The 14,528-nt window shown below is 55.4% G+C and overlaps 5 protein-coding genes across 5 annotated transcripts; 3 read left to right on the top strand and 2 right to left on the bottom strand.

Annotated features, from left to right (window-relative positions):
* Positions 1 to 1,271: 1,271 nt before the first annotated feature.
* On the bottom strand, positions 1,272 to 2,170 carry LMH87_001133 (uncharacterized protein; the record flags this gene model as incomplete). Its single annotated transcript, XM_056199160.1, has 2 exons — positions 1,272 to 1,981; positions 2,032 to 2,170. The coding sequence occupies 2 exons, from the start codon at positions 2,168 to 2,170 to the stop codon at positions 1,272 to 1,274; spliced, it is 849 nt and encodes a 282-aa protein (XP_056056034.1).
* Positions 2,171 to 6,229: 4,059 nt separating this feature from the next.
* Positions 6,230 to 6,566, top strand: LMH87_001132 (uncharacterized protein; the record flags this gene model as incomplete). The annotated part of the gene is made up of 3 exons (XM_056199159.1): positions 6,230 to 6,311; positions 6,382 to 6,426; positions 6,490 to 6,566. 3 exons carry the CDS (start codon positions 6,230 to 6,232, stop codon positions 6,564 to 6,566), a joined length of 204 nt encoding a protein of 67 aa, XP_056056033.1.
* Positions 6,567 to 8,378: 1,812 nt separating this feature from the next.
* Positions 8,379 to 10,132, top strand: LMH87_001131 (uncharacterized protein; the record flags this gene model as incomplete). The annotated part of the gene is made up of 3 exons (XM_056199158.1): positions 8,379 to 8,815; positions 8,869 to 8,969; positions 9,021 to 10,132. The coding sequence occupies 3 exons, from the start codon at positions 8,379 to 8,381 to the stop codon at positions 10,130 to 10,132; spliced, it is 1,650 nt and encodes a 549-aa protein (XP_056056032.1).
* Positions 10,133 to 10,324: 192 nt separating this feature from the next.
* Positions 10,325 to 12,766, bottom strand: LMH87_001130 (uncharacterized protein; the record flags this gene model as incomplete). Its single annotated transcript, XM_056199157.1, has 1 exon — positions 10,325 to 12,766. One exon carries the CDS (start codon positions 12,764 to 12,766, stop codon positions 10,325 to 10,327), a length of 2,442 nt encoding a protein of 813 aa, XP_056056031.1.
* A 1,044-nt stretch (positions 12,767 to 13,810) lies between these two features.
* Positions 13,811 to 14,389, top strand: LMH87_001129 (uncharacterized protein; the record flags this gene model as incomplete). Its single annotated transcript, XM_056199156.1, has 1 exon — positions 13,811 to 14,389. The coding sequence occupies one exon, from the start codon at positions 13,811 to 13,813 to the stop codon at positions 14,387 to 14,389; it is 579 nt and encodes a 192-aa protein (XP_056056030.1).
* Between the last annotated feature and the right edge of the window lie 139 nt (positions 14,390 to 14,528).

Raw genomic sequence — 14,528 nt, 5'->3', positions numbered from 1 at the left:
GGATCATAAGTGGTAGTTGTGTTGCTCCTCTTCTTTCTACGACGCTCGTCATCTACAAAGGAGGTATTGATGCAATTCGGATGACGGATGTCTTGGATTCATGCGAGTTGAAATGACAACGGGATACTGAGTCGTTGATAATTACTTCAACCATTGCCGCGTCTCGTCGAGCTGGTGCCCCTACCAACTAGTGGCGCCGTCTATGGCCTTGACGAGTCGGACAACTAGATTGCATAGTGTTAGGTTGGAGAAAACGAGACGCGAACTAGATCCCGATCGAGACTACCAATCACGTACTTGTAGCCGGTCAATTGGACCTTTCAATGTATCCAACAAGACGGGTCGCGGAAACGCAGTTGTTCTAGTCGGCGCAGGCTCTGGTAGAGGTTAGGCGCGGCCGCAAAGAGGCGTCGTCCAGAACACGTTCGACAAGCGTCCATGAAGCTCCAAACGGGCCGTGAAATGAGCTAGTACGCTTCCTCTTCTCCGATAGCACGCCCTGAGCGATTTTGTGATTTTGTGACCAACATCAGCAGCCCTACACAAGCCTCGCGACCCTCACCCGCTCTTCTAATCCCCATTACCACATGATGACGAGCTAGAAAACCCCGGTAGACCCTCCAAGATTATCGGGGACCCTCAATCCTTCTGATCAAGCCACAAAAACAAAGGGCGCTTTTTTGCCACGTTCGAGATTCAATGATAGGGGTCCACTTATCTAAACAATCTCATCTCACCTCAGATTCTCACCTCTTTGCCCATTTCAGCTCTTCGCGCGCAGCTTGCCATTGAGCCCGTCACGGGCCGTAAATTACAAAATGAATATGCATCGAAGGGTTCGAAGTAGCTCTGTATGGCGTACTGATATATAATGCACTGTTAATGTGACGCGCCTGTTGTAAAAGACTACTCAATTAGGAAACAGCCTAAAAACAAGGCTCCGGGGGCTGTCCGCCACTTACATGTAGTGGAGATCTGGGGAACATGTCTAATACGTACATATGGCCAGTGTAGATGCATAAATGTGTAATGTGTATTGAAAAACGTCTAGGCCGGTGCGGGCCAATATATAACCAGGCACCAAATATGTACTTTTCTTGGCGGATCTATATCACAAAATGGCGATCCAAACGATTAACGCCGTGCAGAATGGTCTATATGCCAACCTCCAGAAACATGCCCCGGTTGTTTCCGACCGTAGGATGATGTAAAGCTTCAAGCTCGAAACGTAGAATAGAAACCGAAAACAAATCTTGTCTCATGCAAATCGTTTACGCCATGAGAAGACGAAAGACGGCGAAGAAAGTGACGATACTCAGAACGAGCCAGATCAGCAGACGCACCATGACATTGTACGTCTGCGCCCAGTTGCGGGCCTTGGAGCGAGCCACAAAGTTGACATTGTCGTTGACGTTGGGGAACGGCTGCTCCTTGGGCACGGGGACGTCGAGAAAGTTGCACAGCGGCTCCCAGCCGTCGGTGACGCGGTACTCGAGCAGGTTCTCCTTGGGCACGAGGCTGCGCACCTCGGCGTAGTGGCGCTCGAAAATCTCCTTGCCGCGGTTGGGAAAGTCGCCCTCGAAAAAAGTGTCAAAGAACTTCTTGAGCATCGGGTAGTACTGGCCGGCCGCCCAGTCAAAGTACGAGAGCCAGCGCAGGTGGCGGTCGGTGACGCGCCAGTAGACCGTCTTCATCGTCGAGGCGTGCCACGAGTGCACATCGCGGTTTGTGAGGACAACCTTGGCTTCGGGGTAGGCTTCGATGAGCTCCTTGGCAAAGGCGATGCTGGGCCAATCGCACACGGCCTGGGCGTGGCCAAGCAGCTGATCCCACTCGGCGCGTGTGAACTTGGGGCCCTTGCCGTCGTACTTGGCCGCCAAGGCATCCATCCACATCAGGGCGTCAGAGGGATTCTCGATGGAGCAGTTCATCATGTGGTACGTGTCAACGTAGCCGAGTCGCTTCATGGCGGCGCGCATAGCTATGATTGTCAGTTATGCCCGGGTTCAACAACCAAGGTCAATGACGTACAGGCTGTGCCGGTTCTGCCCAGTCCGAGGATGAGGACTCTCATTGGGACAACGCGCCGGCAATTGCGGCGGTTGATGTCGGTATCATTGGTAAAGACGTCGGTTGACGGCCTAGGCTTGAACTGGGCCGAGAAAGACATTGTGACGGATGTAGACGGCGCAGCGTGCCGAGTGTAACGGATCTGAGTGTTGTATGTGGCAGACGGAAGAAAATGGTCGAATTGAGCGGTGCAGAAATTATATCAACCCCAGCGTCACAATGGTAGTGAATATGCAGAGAAAAAGCTTATCGTCGCCTGCAGGGTTGACTCTCAGCTGAAGTGGACTGTGTGTGTGCAGCGTGCGTATGCAGGATGGGACGGGTCTGAACAATGGCAGCAAATTCCAAGCAATGCAGGACTAATTGGCTAGAGGAAGAGATGGGAATGACGGAAAAAGCCAGCAGCTGAGACGCAGATGAGAAAAAAACAATGTCGAGGTACGAGTCAAGGTGGTAAGGAGGAAGGGGGGAGCGTGGATATTAAAGCTTGGAGCTTGGAGCGTGGCTGATGGTCAAGGAACCGTGGGCAACGGTCTGCTGGGCAGAGGACGATCCCAGGATCCATGACCAAAGGTTTTGCTGCTCTGGCCGTCGCTTCATGCCCCGGGAGATGGCTCGGAAGCGCCAGGGACCACGACCACGACCAGAGCGTGGGCACTGGAGGGAGAGCAGCTACAGTGCCAAAAACTATGGAGTCATTCGGTACTTGATGCTAATCCGAGAACCACAGCTGACCCACCGGAGCCATGGCGTTTTATTTGGATTTGGCGTGCGAGCGTGGAGTGCTTTTGGTGATGGTGTGGTGGATCTGAGTGAGCTTGAACCGATACGGCGCCAAGTGTCGTCCACGGTGAGCGTCAGCCAGGGGAGCAAAGGCGAGAAACGGGCGCTCGAGAAAACGATAGATGGTGCCTTGGGCGCGCACAATTCCGCACGTACGCATACAGTTTTCTCGTCGCCTGTCTTGGTCATTGCCACGTTGCACAAAAGACAGTACGCCCGCATCGGACGTCGCATCCAAGGCTATTATTGGCTGTGCAAGACATGGCGGCCGAGGCGGGTGGCATGCGGCAAGGCCGTCAGTCTGTGTGCTGGGAGGACTGGCATCGTGTGCTGCGTCATGGGCGTCGCAGGCCCTGGCTCTCTCTCCCTGGCCAACGAAAACCGGAGACATTCAGCAACAGCTCTGATGCTCATCTAGTAAGAATTATTATTACCACGAGGCGTGCATTAGCTGCTGCAGAAGCTGTTTCGGCCGGGACCAAGCATCCGAACCCAGGGCCGGCGGCGCGAAGGATTCATCGATGAGCACCCGATGAGCGTTGCGTTTTCTCTGTCGAGGCCGCGGAATGCAAGCAATCATTCTTGTTGTCCGATTGTCCTGGAACCAGCAGGTTGGTTAGCGTGGCATGCTGCACTCGGGTTGCAACGACGGACCATGTGGGCTGGGGACGAAGGGGTGCAAACAGCAGCTAGCGGCGTGGATCGCTGCAGGTGAAGCCAAGCACCGAAGACCATAATTCAGTGGAACCTGGCGTGCGGATGGGTAATTCGAGGCTGCGTAGATTGTTTGAAGACGAAGATGAAGCTGGAGAGCGGTGGATATGGTCTTACATGGCTGAAGATGATATGGTAAGAAATTGGCAGCGGGCGTTTGCATGAAGCCGTTTGTTACAGCTGGCAGCTGGATCTTATCTATACCTTATAGTCAGTTTATAGTGAACCTGCAGCGAGTTATACGGAGTTATAGTGAGCATGCAGTGGTTTAGAGCGGGCAAGGGCGGAAAATGTCCTGACAATGAGCGCTGTACAGCCTCTTTCGACGTCCACCGCAGCATTGCAACCCGTCTTACACTGCTGGCACGCCACCAACGGCTTCACTTGTTCCATCGCCATCATCTTCACCAAGCTGCTCACCGACCATCCTTCCATCCAGCGCTGATCCGTGATGCATCACCTGTCGGCTCCGACCGCTTCACCAAATCCTGCACCATTGTAGCAATCCCTGCCAGGTATTACTGCTCTTCACACCACCTTGTCCGGCTCAATTGCCGAAGCGCCCCTGTTACCGCTGTGCAGAATTTTATTGATATCATCCAGTAGGCATCCGCTATCAAAAGTCCCAATTCCGTCCTTCCCACGCCGGCCCAGACAACAAATTGACGACTGATATCCGTAGACGAGAAAAATTTGACAGCCGGCCAACTTCCCGCACCCTTGGAAAACCCAATGTACGGATTTCTCCGGATGGGCCTGTCCAAGAACGACCATCGCAAACTCTATCCAACATCTCCACGTCGACGCATGCCTCGGCCCATTTACAGTCTAGTATTGTCCCGAGCTAGATTTTGCGTGCAATAATACGATAGCGCAGTCACCTGTCATCCGTTTTTGCGATAGCTGATGCCCGTGCGCATCAACGCCCGCACAACCTCTTCATCTCTAGTCCATCGTCAATTCAAACGGGACTGTGGCTCTTGCACAGTGCGCCGAGATTCCACAAATATGCACTGCAACACTGCTGCCCTCACCGTTGAGGAATGGCAAACTCTAAATTTTGACCCGCGTGGAGGGTGCAGTGCACGGAGCCTGTTTGGAGCTGTCTATTTCCATATTGACATGCATACGCGAACCTCGCTTCCAACGCACAACTCCTCGACTTTGGCCGACTGTATTTTGATGGGCCCCAGTTGGCCGAGAGCTAGCCCTGCTACGAAGTAGACCGAGTCGACAACAAAGCCTCTGGAAACCGCTACATTGCCGGCTTACCCAGCCAAAATTTTCTCTTCTAGGCACCGAAATCCTGAATCCCGCTGCAGCCATGCAGCCAATATTGAACTCCCTGCTTGGTAATTACGTGTTGGCACACGCACTGGCTTGAACCCCCACGCAAGAAGCCATCGGGCCGGATATGCTGCCAATCAAGGTTACAATAACGTTGCCCCTTTTATGCGCACGTCCAGACGAGATTCAGAATGCCTCACATTGAAAAGGGTCCATAATTAAGGTCTGACTCTGCATCTTGGAGCAGTTGGCGGGGTCCTGCAGTCTCACCACGCCCAGTGCTGTATTACATCAGCCCGGCCCGGTGAGTGCCCTGCCCTACAGCATCGCCGTTGGCTGGGGTGCGTCAAGGTGCTTACATGCCAGGAACCACGCGAATTCTTGCACGCCCTATGACGAGCAGTACTGGTGCAGTCCCCAACGACCCAACATCCTTGCTCACGACAATGTTTCGTGCCGCTTGATCCGACCTGCATCGTCTCGCAGTACCCACGCCACGCTGCCACGCACCACGATGGCACAAGCCTCCAACTTAGCCACCATGTACGATGACGAGGAGGTGCAGTGCTAGAGCTGTGGCTGCCCTTCTTCACGTGTTTCTGCAGGCACTTGATTCCCAGACTTGTGTGCTCTGCAATGCGGCACAAACAACTGACAGCACGCCCGCGGGCCACAGCCTTGTAGCCGCCGACGTTGCATTACAGTCTGACTACCCCAGACTACTGATGCAGCAAGAAGCAAGCGATCAGACATTGTGAGACTATTTCTCAAACCAACTGCAGATCCGCACGGTCACTTGCATACGGGGCAATCCTCTGCGGGCACGCCGCGGGCAGGAGACGGAAATGCAATCGCACGCATAGTCGTTGCTGACGATCAGAGCCAGTGTTTGTAATGTAGGATGCGCTTGTGCAAACTAACTCTGCAGGAACTTTTGGCCCTGTACAATTGTACGATAGCACATGAACGACACATTAGTACCGCCGTCGCACAAAGATTCGAGCAAAGACGCACAGTGACGTCTATCGGAGCAATTTTGATGCGCGATTACTTTTGCGACGACCGCTCAGCCAGCTGTGCACCAGAGATATGCTACGGATGTTGCCGGTGACTGGTTCAGCTCGCGCCATTGACGGCATGGCTTTGCGAAATTTCTTGTAAAAGACTACAACATCAACTTGGCGCACAACTCTCAGCCGCACCATATCTCGGGTGCGAAGCCATTTGGTGTTAGTGACGGAAGCCACACCCCACTTTGAAGAAACCCGAGACAATACATCACGATGAGAATTGCTCTCAGATACGGGACTTTCTTCTCAGTCAAACAGAAGTTCTCTACTGAGCCTGGAACTTGCCGGCACCTCCAACCTGGCAGATGACACCAACATCTCCATGTGGCGGATATATCTGCGGCGCATCACTGAACTGGACGCCACATCGGACTAGGGGACTCTTGAGTGGGTTTTTATCCCAGACCGACGCAAGGCTCCGATTGAGGTGCTAAATCGCAGGGTCTTGAAATAAAAGACAAGATAGCAGCATTCAATGAGCCCAAACTTTATACCCAGGAAGGCAAGTTGGCCGACAACGCCGGTCCAGTATGTCAGCGACAGTGCTGACCGAGACGCTGGCTAGACGCCCGCCGACCAGCTGGCAGAGATTACAACTTTGATACTAGAGCGCGCCACTCATTCTGGTTCATGCACATGTAGTAATACACGGCTCAGCAGGACCAACGAAGCCACCGAACGGACCACACGCCACATTGTTTGGATTTTTTCTTAGAAGCAAGCATTGTCTTGCATTTCGGCGGGTTTCAACACATTTGTTGACCGACATGGCACGAATTCGGACACCTGCCAACCAGAGTCAAACCATCCGCTCTGATCAGCGCATTCTGTGAAACTCGTGTCTGGTCTCCGGTTTTCTTCTCCGCTGACTGTGATGGTCTCGCTAACATGCTCCAGTCCGGAATTACAGCCGTGATTGCAGTTTTGTGGTTCTTTTTGGTCATTGGCTTGGCTGTTTCCTTTGCCGGTCCACCGCGTCTACAGCACCTCAAACCGCTGGTGTCCTACTGTCTGCGCTGGCATGTCCACTTGCGATGGACGCTGCATTCCCTGAAGAAGAAAGTCTGCGCCGCCCATTGTTACAGTAAATGCTACCTGCCCATGTGGGCAGGCGTGGCTCTTGTCTCACCCAAGCTCTTGTCGCTTTCTCCGTGCATGGTATCAAACACTGAATTTACAGGTTCCTCGCGCCTCTGATGGGCAAAAGCGTACAGTACGAGCGGACACTATTGGGGGGGGGGGGGGGGGGGAAAGCCTACACGAGACATGTTTTGAGCGAATTTGGAGAACAAGCCACACCGGAGTTCGCCAACGTCTGGCTGCCAAATCGAGACGCACAAGTTGGGCGGCGCAGCCCTCGCACTGCTCGTTCTTGACTCGCAACCAGGGTTATTGGCAACCGAGCAAGCTGAGAACAAGGGCCGTGCGATCTGGCGCCTTCTGGTCCATCGCTTCCCACGCTGCGTCCATTTCCAACGTAACCCGCCAGCGATGTAAGCTCTCCATTTGGAAGCTCTAATCTGCCCGTTTTACCTGCCGACGACCAAAAGGGTTACTATCAAAAACACATGCCGTTAATTGCGCCCGTTGCTACCACCACATATTTTTCTTGTTTATTTTCTCGCATCTCCGCGGCTGCGTCATATGTGCGTCTCTCATTTGCGAGAACCGGAGCGACGACCGCCACTCCTCAATTTTGGTCACCTTCTCCTCTTCACCTGGCCGGCAATGGGTGCGCCTGGAGCAACCCAGCGCCTTGGTACGCCAAGTTGTATGGAGACGCAAGGTAGCCTGGAGGGTGGCTCGGTATAGCGCGCAAGGGTGGGTGGCTGATCCCCGCTGGCATTTGCATGGGACCACTGGTCGGAGCTTGTTTTGTCGCCTGCAGCAGGTGTATGGATAGCGTGCCACGGCGTGCCACTGCGTTGAGTGTCCATGTGTGTCGACGAATCTGGCCCAGCGTCTTGGCTGGCCAAAAGCGGCCGCCCAAGGTTTATCGGGAAACTCTGCTGAGAACGACAATGTCTGCGGGATGAGACCCCACAGGGCAGTGCGCTAGAATTCTTACTAGTAATACTGGTACAGGCAATTCTTATTTCCTGTCCGCCGTTCCGAGTCGAATCGTCTCTCGTCAGCAAAGACGCACTCACCTCGTTCAAACTGGAGCTCGACGGTGACGTCCTGCCGTTGCATCACTACGATCCGCAACCCACATGCGGCCCTTTGGATAACTTGCTCGGAAACCCCATCGGGTCCGATTATTTTCTTCTTGCTCTGACATTTGTTTGCTTCTTGATCTGTTTGCCATTGCATGAACTGAACCGATCTGTGATCAACGCCTGCTGGGCACGGCACAGCGCCACACTAACAACTGGAGACATCAAACTGTACCGGCACCGTCACTTTGACGGTGGTTTCCGGAATTGTCGCTGAAGCATTGTGGCATTTCGCATCATGTCTCGGAGCATAGCCACTGAAGATGTCGAGAAGTCGCCACAGTCGAAGCCCAGCCCGGTGTCCTGGCTTTCGCTGCCACGCAAGGACCAGCTCTTGATCCTATTCCTCTGCCGGCTCGTCGACTTCCTGCAAGTCGCCTCGATGCAGGCCTATGTATTTTATCAGCTCAAATACATGGATGACTCGCTGTCCGACGCCAGCATATCCAAGCAGGCAGGCCTGTTGCAAGCATGCTTCACCGGCACCCAGGTCATGACGGCGATGCTCTGGGGCAAGGCCGCCGACGCGCACTGGTGCGGCCGCAAATGGGTTGTTGCGGTTGGTTTGGCCGGCACGGCAGTCAGCTGTCTGGGCTACGGATTCGCGACGACTTTCTTCTGGGCAGCGTTCTGGAGAGCCTTTGGCGGCGCCGTAAACGGCACTGTCGGCGTCATGTAAGATGCTTGCTTGCTTTGCACGCCGGTCGATATACTAACAGACACTGTAGTCGTACCATGATTTCTGAAATAATCAAGGAAAAAAAGTACCAATCGCGAGCTTTCCTCATCCTCCCGATGAGCTTTAATGTCGCCGGCATCCTGGGTCCATGTAAGTACGCAACGGTCTATTTCCATACTCTTGCATTAACAATTGATTCAGTCTTTGGCGGCATGCTCGCCTCGGCCGGTACAACACTGCCGAGCATTTTTGCGCCTGGGGCCATCTTCGGATTCAGCTGGATCCAAAAATATCCGTTTGCGCTGCCGAGTCTGATGAACGTGTTTGCGCTTTCATTCGCCACCGCCGTTGTGATGCTGTTTCTCGAAGAAACGTCCCCTTCTCGTCGAGATATCTACGATCCGAGCCTTGCTGCTGGCCAGCGCATCAAGAAAGCTCTCTTTGGCAGCAAGCCAAATTCTGGCTACGCGCGCCTCTCGACCAGCGAATCCTCTGAGCTCAGCAACATTTCCGGCACGTCGACTCCCGCGTCGCAGCCGGCACCGCGCCATCGCACGACGCGTCGTCTCCCGTTCTCTCGCATATGGACCAGAAACGTCATCTTTACCCTCATCACGACCGCATTTTACGACTTCCACCTCGGCGCCTTTGGAAACATTTGGTCGCTCTTCCTCTCCACGCCACGCTACATCACTGACCCGTCCACGCCCTCCTCAGCTAGACGCAGCCTCCCGCTTCTCTTCACTGGCGGCCTGGGCATGCCCGCTTCGACCGTCGGCATCGCTACCTCGTTTCTGGGCATGATTGGCATGGGCCTGCAGCTGACTCTGTACCCGCCCGTGCAGGCACGCCTCGGCACCACGCGCTCGTTCCGCTGGTTCCTCTTCCTCTTCCCCGTTTGCTACTTTGTCGTGCCGTACCTCGCCATCCTGCCGTCGTCGAGCGCCGCACCAGAGGCGGCCTCAGGACCGGCTGTCTGGCTGGGCATCCTGTTTGTCTTGTTTCTCGCCGTCACGGCGCGCACGTTTACTCTGCCCGCGAGCATCATCCTGCTCAACAACTGCAGCCCCCACCCGAGCGTCCTCGGCACGATCCATGGGCTCGGCCAGAGCGTGTCGGCGGGCTTCCGCACCGTCGGGCCGGTGGTTGGCGGGTGGTGGTACGGCTACGGCTTGGATATTGGCATGGTGGCCTGGGGTTGGTGGAGCGTTGGCGTCGTGTCCGCGGTGGGATGTCTCACGGCGCTGGCCATGTACGAGGGCAGTGGCCATGAAGTGCGTCTCGAGGAGGAAGATGAGGAGGGCCGAAGGTAATGCGGGCGTAAATGCCTGTACATAGAAACAAGCCTACGATTTATGACGAGCAGACCATGTAAAGCAATATATCAAACGGAAGCAATTTTCATTGAACCAAGCAAGTGTATCAGATGCAACGCCAAAGTTTCCAACGCCGTCGTGTAGCCTGCGTATCGACTAGTTCTCGTGAATTGAAGCAACTACAAGGTCTCACTTGTACAGATCATGGTCCACCTCGGCACTCTTTGTCGCGCAGGGGTTCGTCACGCGGATGCCGCTCTCCAGCCTGTCCAGCGTCATGGCATAGCCCTTGTGGTCGCACCAGGTGCGGACCATTTTGACCGCATTCTTGATCTCACGCCCATTGAGCTGCCACAGGCTAATCTCGTCCATGTCCGCCTCGCTCAGCGTCGGGACCTCGCCTTCATGCACCTCTGCATCTTCCGCCGCCGCCGACGCAATCGCTTTGCCCTTGCCAGAAACGGGCGCAGCAGCAGCCAGAGACTGCGGCGCGAGACGCGAGAGAAAGTTGTGCCAGACCTTGCGGCGGGCGTCGCGCGGGAGGCTCGCAAAGAGCAGGTGCAGGCTGACGCGGCTGCGGAAGGCCGGGTCGATGGTCTGGTAGAGGTTGGTGGTGAGGAAGAGGATGCCGCGAAAGTACTCGAGCTCGCGGAGGAAGATGCTGACGAGCTCGTTGCGGTGGATGTTGTTGGGGTCGCGCTCGGCCATGAAGACGTCGGCCTCGTCGAGGAGCACGACGGCGTTCCACTCGGCGGCCATGGTGAGGCAGCGCTTGAGACGCGTGCCGAGCTCGCCGGCGTGCGTGCCCAGGTCCTCGGCCTGCAGGTACACGAGCGGCCGGTGGGTGCGGTCCGCGACGGCCTCGGCCATGAGCGTCTTGCCGGTGCCGGGCGGGCCGGAGAGCAGAATGACGAGGCCTTGGCCCTTGCCGACAATGACGTCCTCGATGGGGGCGAGCGTGCGTTTTGGAATGTTGGGGTTGATGTCTTCGTTGGCTGTCGAGGAAGAGTCGCTGGGGGTGGTGTCTGGGAGAGTGGGCGTGGCGGCGGCTGTGACGTTGGTGAAGCTGTGGTGCTGGACAAAGGAGAGGATGAGGTCCTTTTGCTGTTCGTCGTAGACGAGGTGCGAGTAGGCCGTGTCGTTCCAGACGAGCGGCTCAATGTCTTCAATGTAGAACTCGACCCAGAGCTTCGTCTTGAGGGCGTAGCCGCCGACGAGGCCGTAAAGGAACGGCAGATCGTCCTTGCGACGCAGCATCATGTCTTTGTTGCGCTGGCACTGCGACTCGGTAATTTGCTTTCGGAGCGCTCGCTTCTCGGGCTGGTCATGGTCCGAGTCGAGGGCGTCGCTGTCGTAGGAGGTGACGGAGCTTGTGTCTGAAAACGGATTGATGGACTCGGCGTCGGAGTCATTGTCAGAGTCGTCCCACGCGCCGATGCCCCAGTCGTCGAGATCGTCTTCGTCCTCGTTGCGGCGCTTGGAGGACTTGCGCCTGCTGTTGCGGTGCAGGTCATCGTCTTGGTATTTCTGGTAGCCAGAGACGTCAATGAGGATGCGGCCCTCGACGTTGTGCTTGTTGACCGACTTGCTATCTTGCCAGTACAGGGCGACGTTGTTGTAGCAGCGGTACTGCAGGCCTTGAAGATCGAGCATCATTTTGCCGCGGTTTTGGAGGCGGTCGTATACAGTGGCAATGTCGGAGTGATAACCGATGGGGTAGTGGCGGAGCTGCTTGATGGGCTTGTTGCCGGAAAAGCTGTTGAGACGCAGCATCTTGGTCGCCCAGACAAACGATTCGCCGTTGAAGCGGAGAACCTTGACGCCAATTTGGAGAAACGAGTCGCCGCAGGACGTGGTGACATAGTCTGCCTTGGTGACTTTGCAGAGGAATTCAGACTCTAGGTCGGTGCTGTAGACGGTGGTCCCGCGAGGGAAGAGGGTCCAGATGGTAGCAAAGGAAATGAGACCAGAGCCGCCGAGATTTTCCAGCTTGGTGTGCATGTCTTTGAGGACGGAATCCATCGAGTCGACAAAGAGCTTGAGGTATGGGGCCAGGATGTCATCTTTGGCGAGACCATTGTAGAGCTGCTTAATCTCGTCCTGGCAGAAGAACAGGATGTGAAACGGGGCCTTGAATGTTGCCGACTCGGTTTCGCTAATGTGGTGGTCTTGCTTTTTGAAAATCGGGGCGAGCGCAGATACGACGGCCAGATTCTGCACCTGAATGCTGTGGTACTTGAGGGGCAGACGACCCGAGATACACTGCTTCTCGTGGTCCTTGACCTTGAAGACCTTGATGGCGACACGACCGTGCTCACGCGCAGTGGCCTTGGAGATTTGCTTGGGGGGGTAGTCTACCCAGTTGTAGTTCCACGTTGAAGAGTCGGGGCCCTCGTACATGGTTTTGCTGACCGGATCGCCGCCGACCTCTTCCTCGTCCGCAGAGTCCTCTTTGCTGCTGGCATCAGAGTTGCCAAACAGCTTGCAGCGCCACTTCCAGACAAACTCGGAGATGGCGCCATCCTTTCCAAAGGCATTCCTAAACTTGGCGAGACGGCTGTCGGCGGCGTTGGAGCCGTTGGATGCGTTGCTCGACGCCCTCCTGCGAGCTGGATGCCTGGTGCGAGCCATCTTGCTGCAGCTACTGGCGGCGAGATTGGAAAGTAACGAAGAAGCTGTCGTCTGCAGAACAGAAAACAGGAGCGATGGTGGGATGAATGCAGCGCAGATGCGGAGGAGAGGCGCAAGATATAGGCCAGCTCAGCCAGGCAGCACCAAACGCCATCCCACAGCGCGCCTTGCTTCCCATTTTTGCGAACAGCGCATCTGTGTGGCTGGCTTCTGCCTGAGCGAGATGCATGCTTTTCCACTGCCGTAACCAGTCACGCCGGCTGCCACCACCTCTTTGACCTGCAGGCGGGCGCTGCAAGTCGGCCGTACGTTAGTGACTCAGCTGAAGACGCCTTGGCTGCCTAGATTCGGTGGAACCCTGCGGCGGCGCGCATCTTGACAAGGGCGGAGCAAACGGCGCCAAATGGATAAATTCATTGGAGGCGGCTGGCCGATCATCATTGCTGGCCCCAAGAGGAGGTTGGTTTGATGCTCACTGTTGATGGTGTTTGCTGCCTGGCACTGGCAGTTACTTTGGTGGGCGGACGGCACCGGGCCGTCACGGATCCGAACAACTGACTAAGCATGGTATTATATGTGAGTAACTGTGCTTCGTCCTTATTGTTGAGCTGTATTTTGCCTCGATTTTTCAATATGATTCTAATGGTCTATGAGAGGATGCTAGAGCCCGTGGACTAGGCGGCTAGGCCCGACTCTGTGTAGGGGCGATCTGCCCAGGTACAATAGCTGACGGCAAAGTTCAATGGCTCTCAGTATTTTGTAGAATTCTCTTCAAATTTCCACTGAGATCAATATTTAGTTTTTTTTTGACCAAATCAACTTCTCATGAGCAGCCAAGTGTGTGGCGTGACTGTGCCCGCCATTTGAAGCGCCGTCGCCGTCAGCCTCAATCAGTCAGAGCCCAGCTGCCGCCGGCTTCGCTCCAGCATCTCACATGAGTCACCCGCTGCCCTACGAAATCCAGAGTTTTAAAGAAAATAACACGAACCATAATCACCCCAGGTGCGGGGACAATCTCATATACAGCATCATCATCACGACGCCATGGCCGATTCTACCCCACCGCTACAAAAGCCTGTGTTGGGCGACCGCTACAAAGTCCCAGCCGAAATGCTCAGCGACGGCGAGGTGACGCTTCGCCGTTGGCAGCTCTCAGAAGCGCAAAGTCTATTCGAGGCCGCTGAGCCCTCCCTGCCCGAGCTCAGGGTATGGATGCCCTGGGCTGCCAACGGCTACACGCTCGCCGACGCCGACGCCTTTCTCCGCATCGCCGCCGACGGCTGGACCAAGGGCGAAGCTTACAACTATGCCGTGATTGTGGACGGGCGCATCGTCGGCTCTTTCGGTCTCATGAACCCTGCGCAGGGTAGTGCCGGCATGGGCATGGGATACTGGCTCGCGACGGCCGTGACGGGCCGCGGACTGGCGAGCCGGGCCGCCGCACTACTCACCCAGGCGGCGTTTGACTGCGGCGCGGAGCTTGTGCAAATCTGGCACCAAGCAAAGAATGGAAAGAGTCGGGCTATTCCGCAGCGGTTGGGATATCAATTTCTTGGGGAGTTTGATGACTTGAAGATATCGGAGCCTGGAATGATTGGCCTCTGGCAAAAGGACAGACCATAGCAAGATTGAGCAAGGAGAGGTGGCATTTTTGTTCTATATTGAGCCAAGTTTGAATCAAATACATATTACGCTTTTTAATTTTGTTTGCTGCCTAGACAAGGCTGGGTTGATTGAACCTGGACTCAAAGGCTTTGCTGAA

The sequence above is a fragment of the Akanthomyces muscarius genome, chromosome 6, assembly GCF_028009165.1.
Source record: "Akanthomyces muscarius strain Ve6 chromosome 6, whole genome shotgun sequence".
NCBI lineage: Eukaryota > Fungi > Ascomycota > Sordariomycetes > Hypocreales > Cordycipitaceae > Akanthomyces > Akanthomyces muscarius.
The sequence above is the reverse complement of the archived record's forward strand: the minus strand, read 5'-3'. Positions and strand labels throughout refer to the sequence as shown.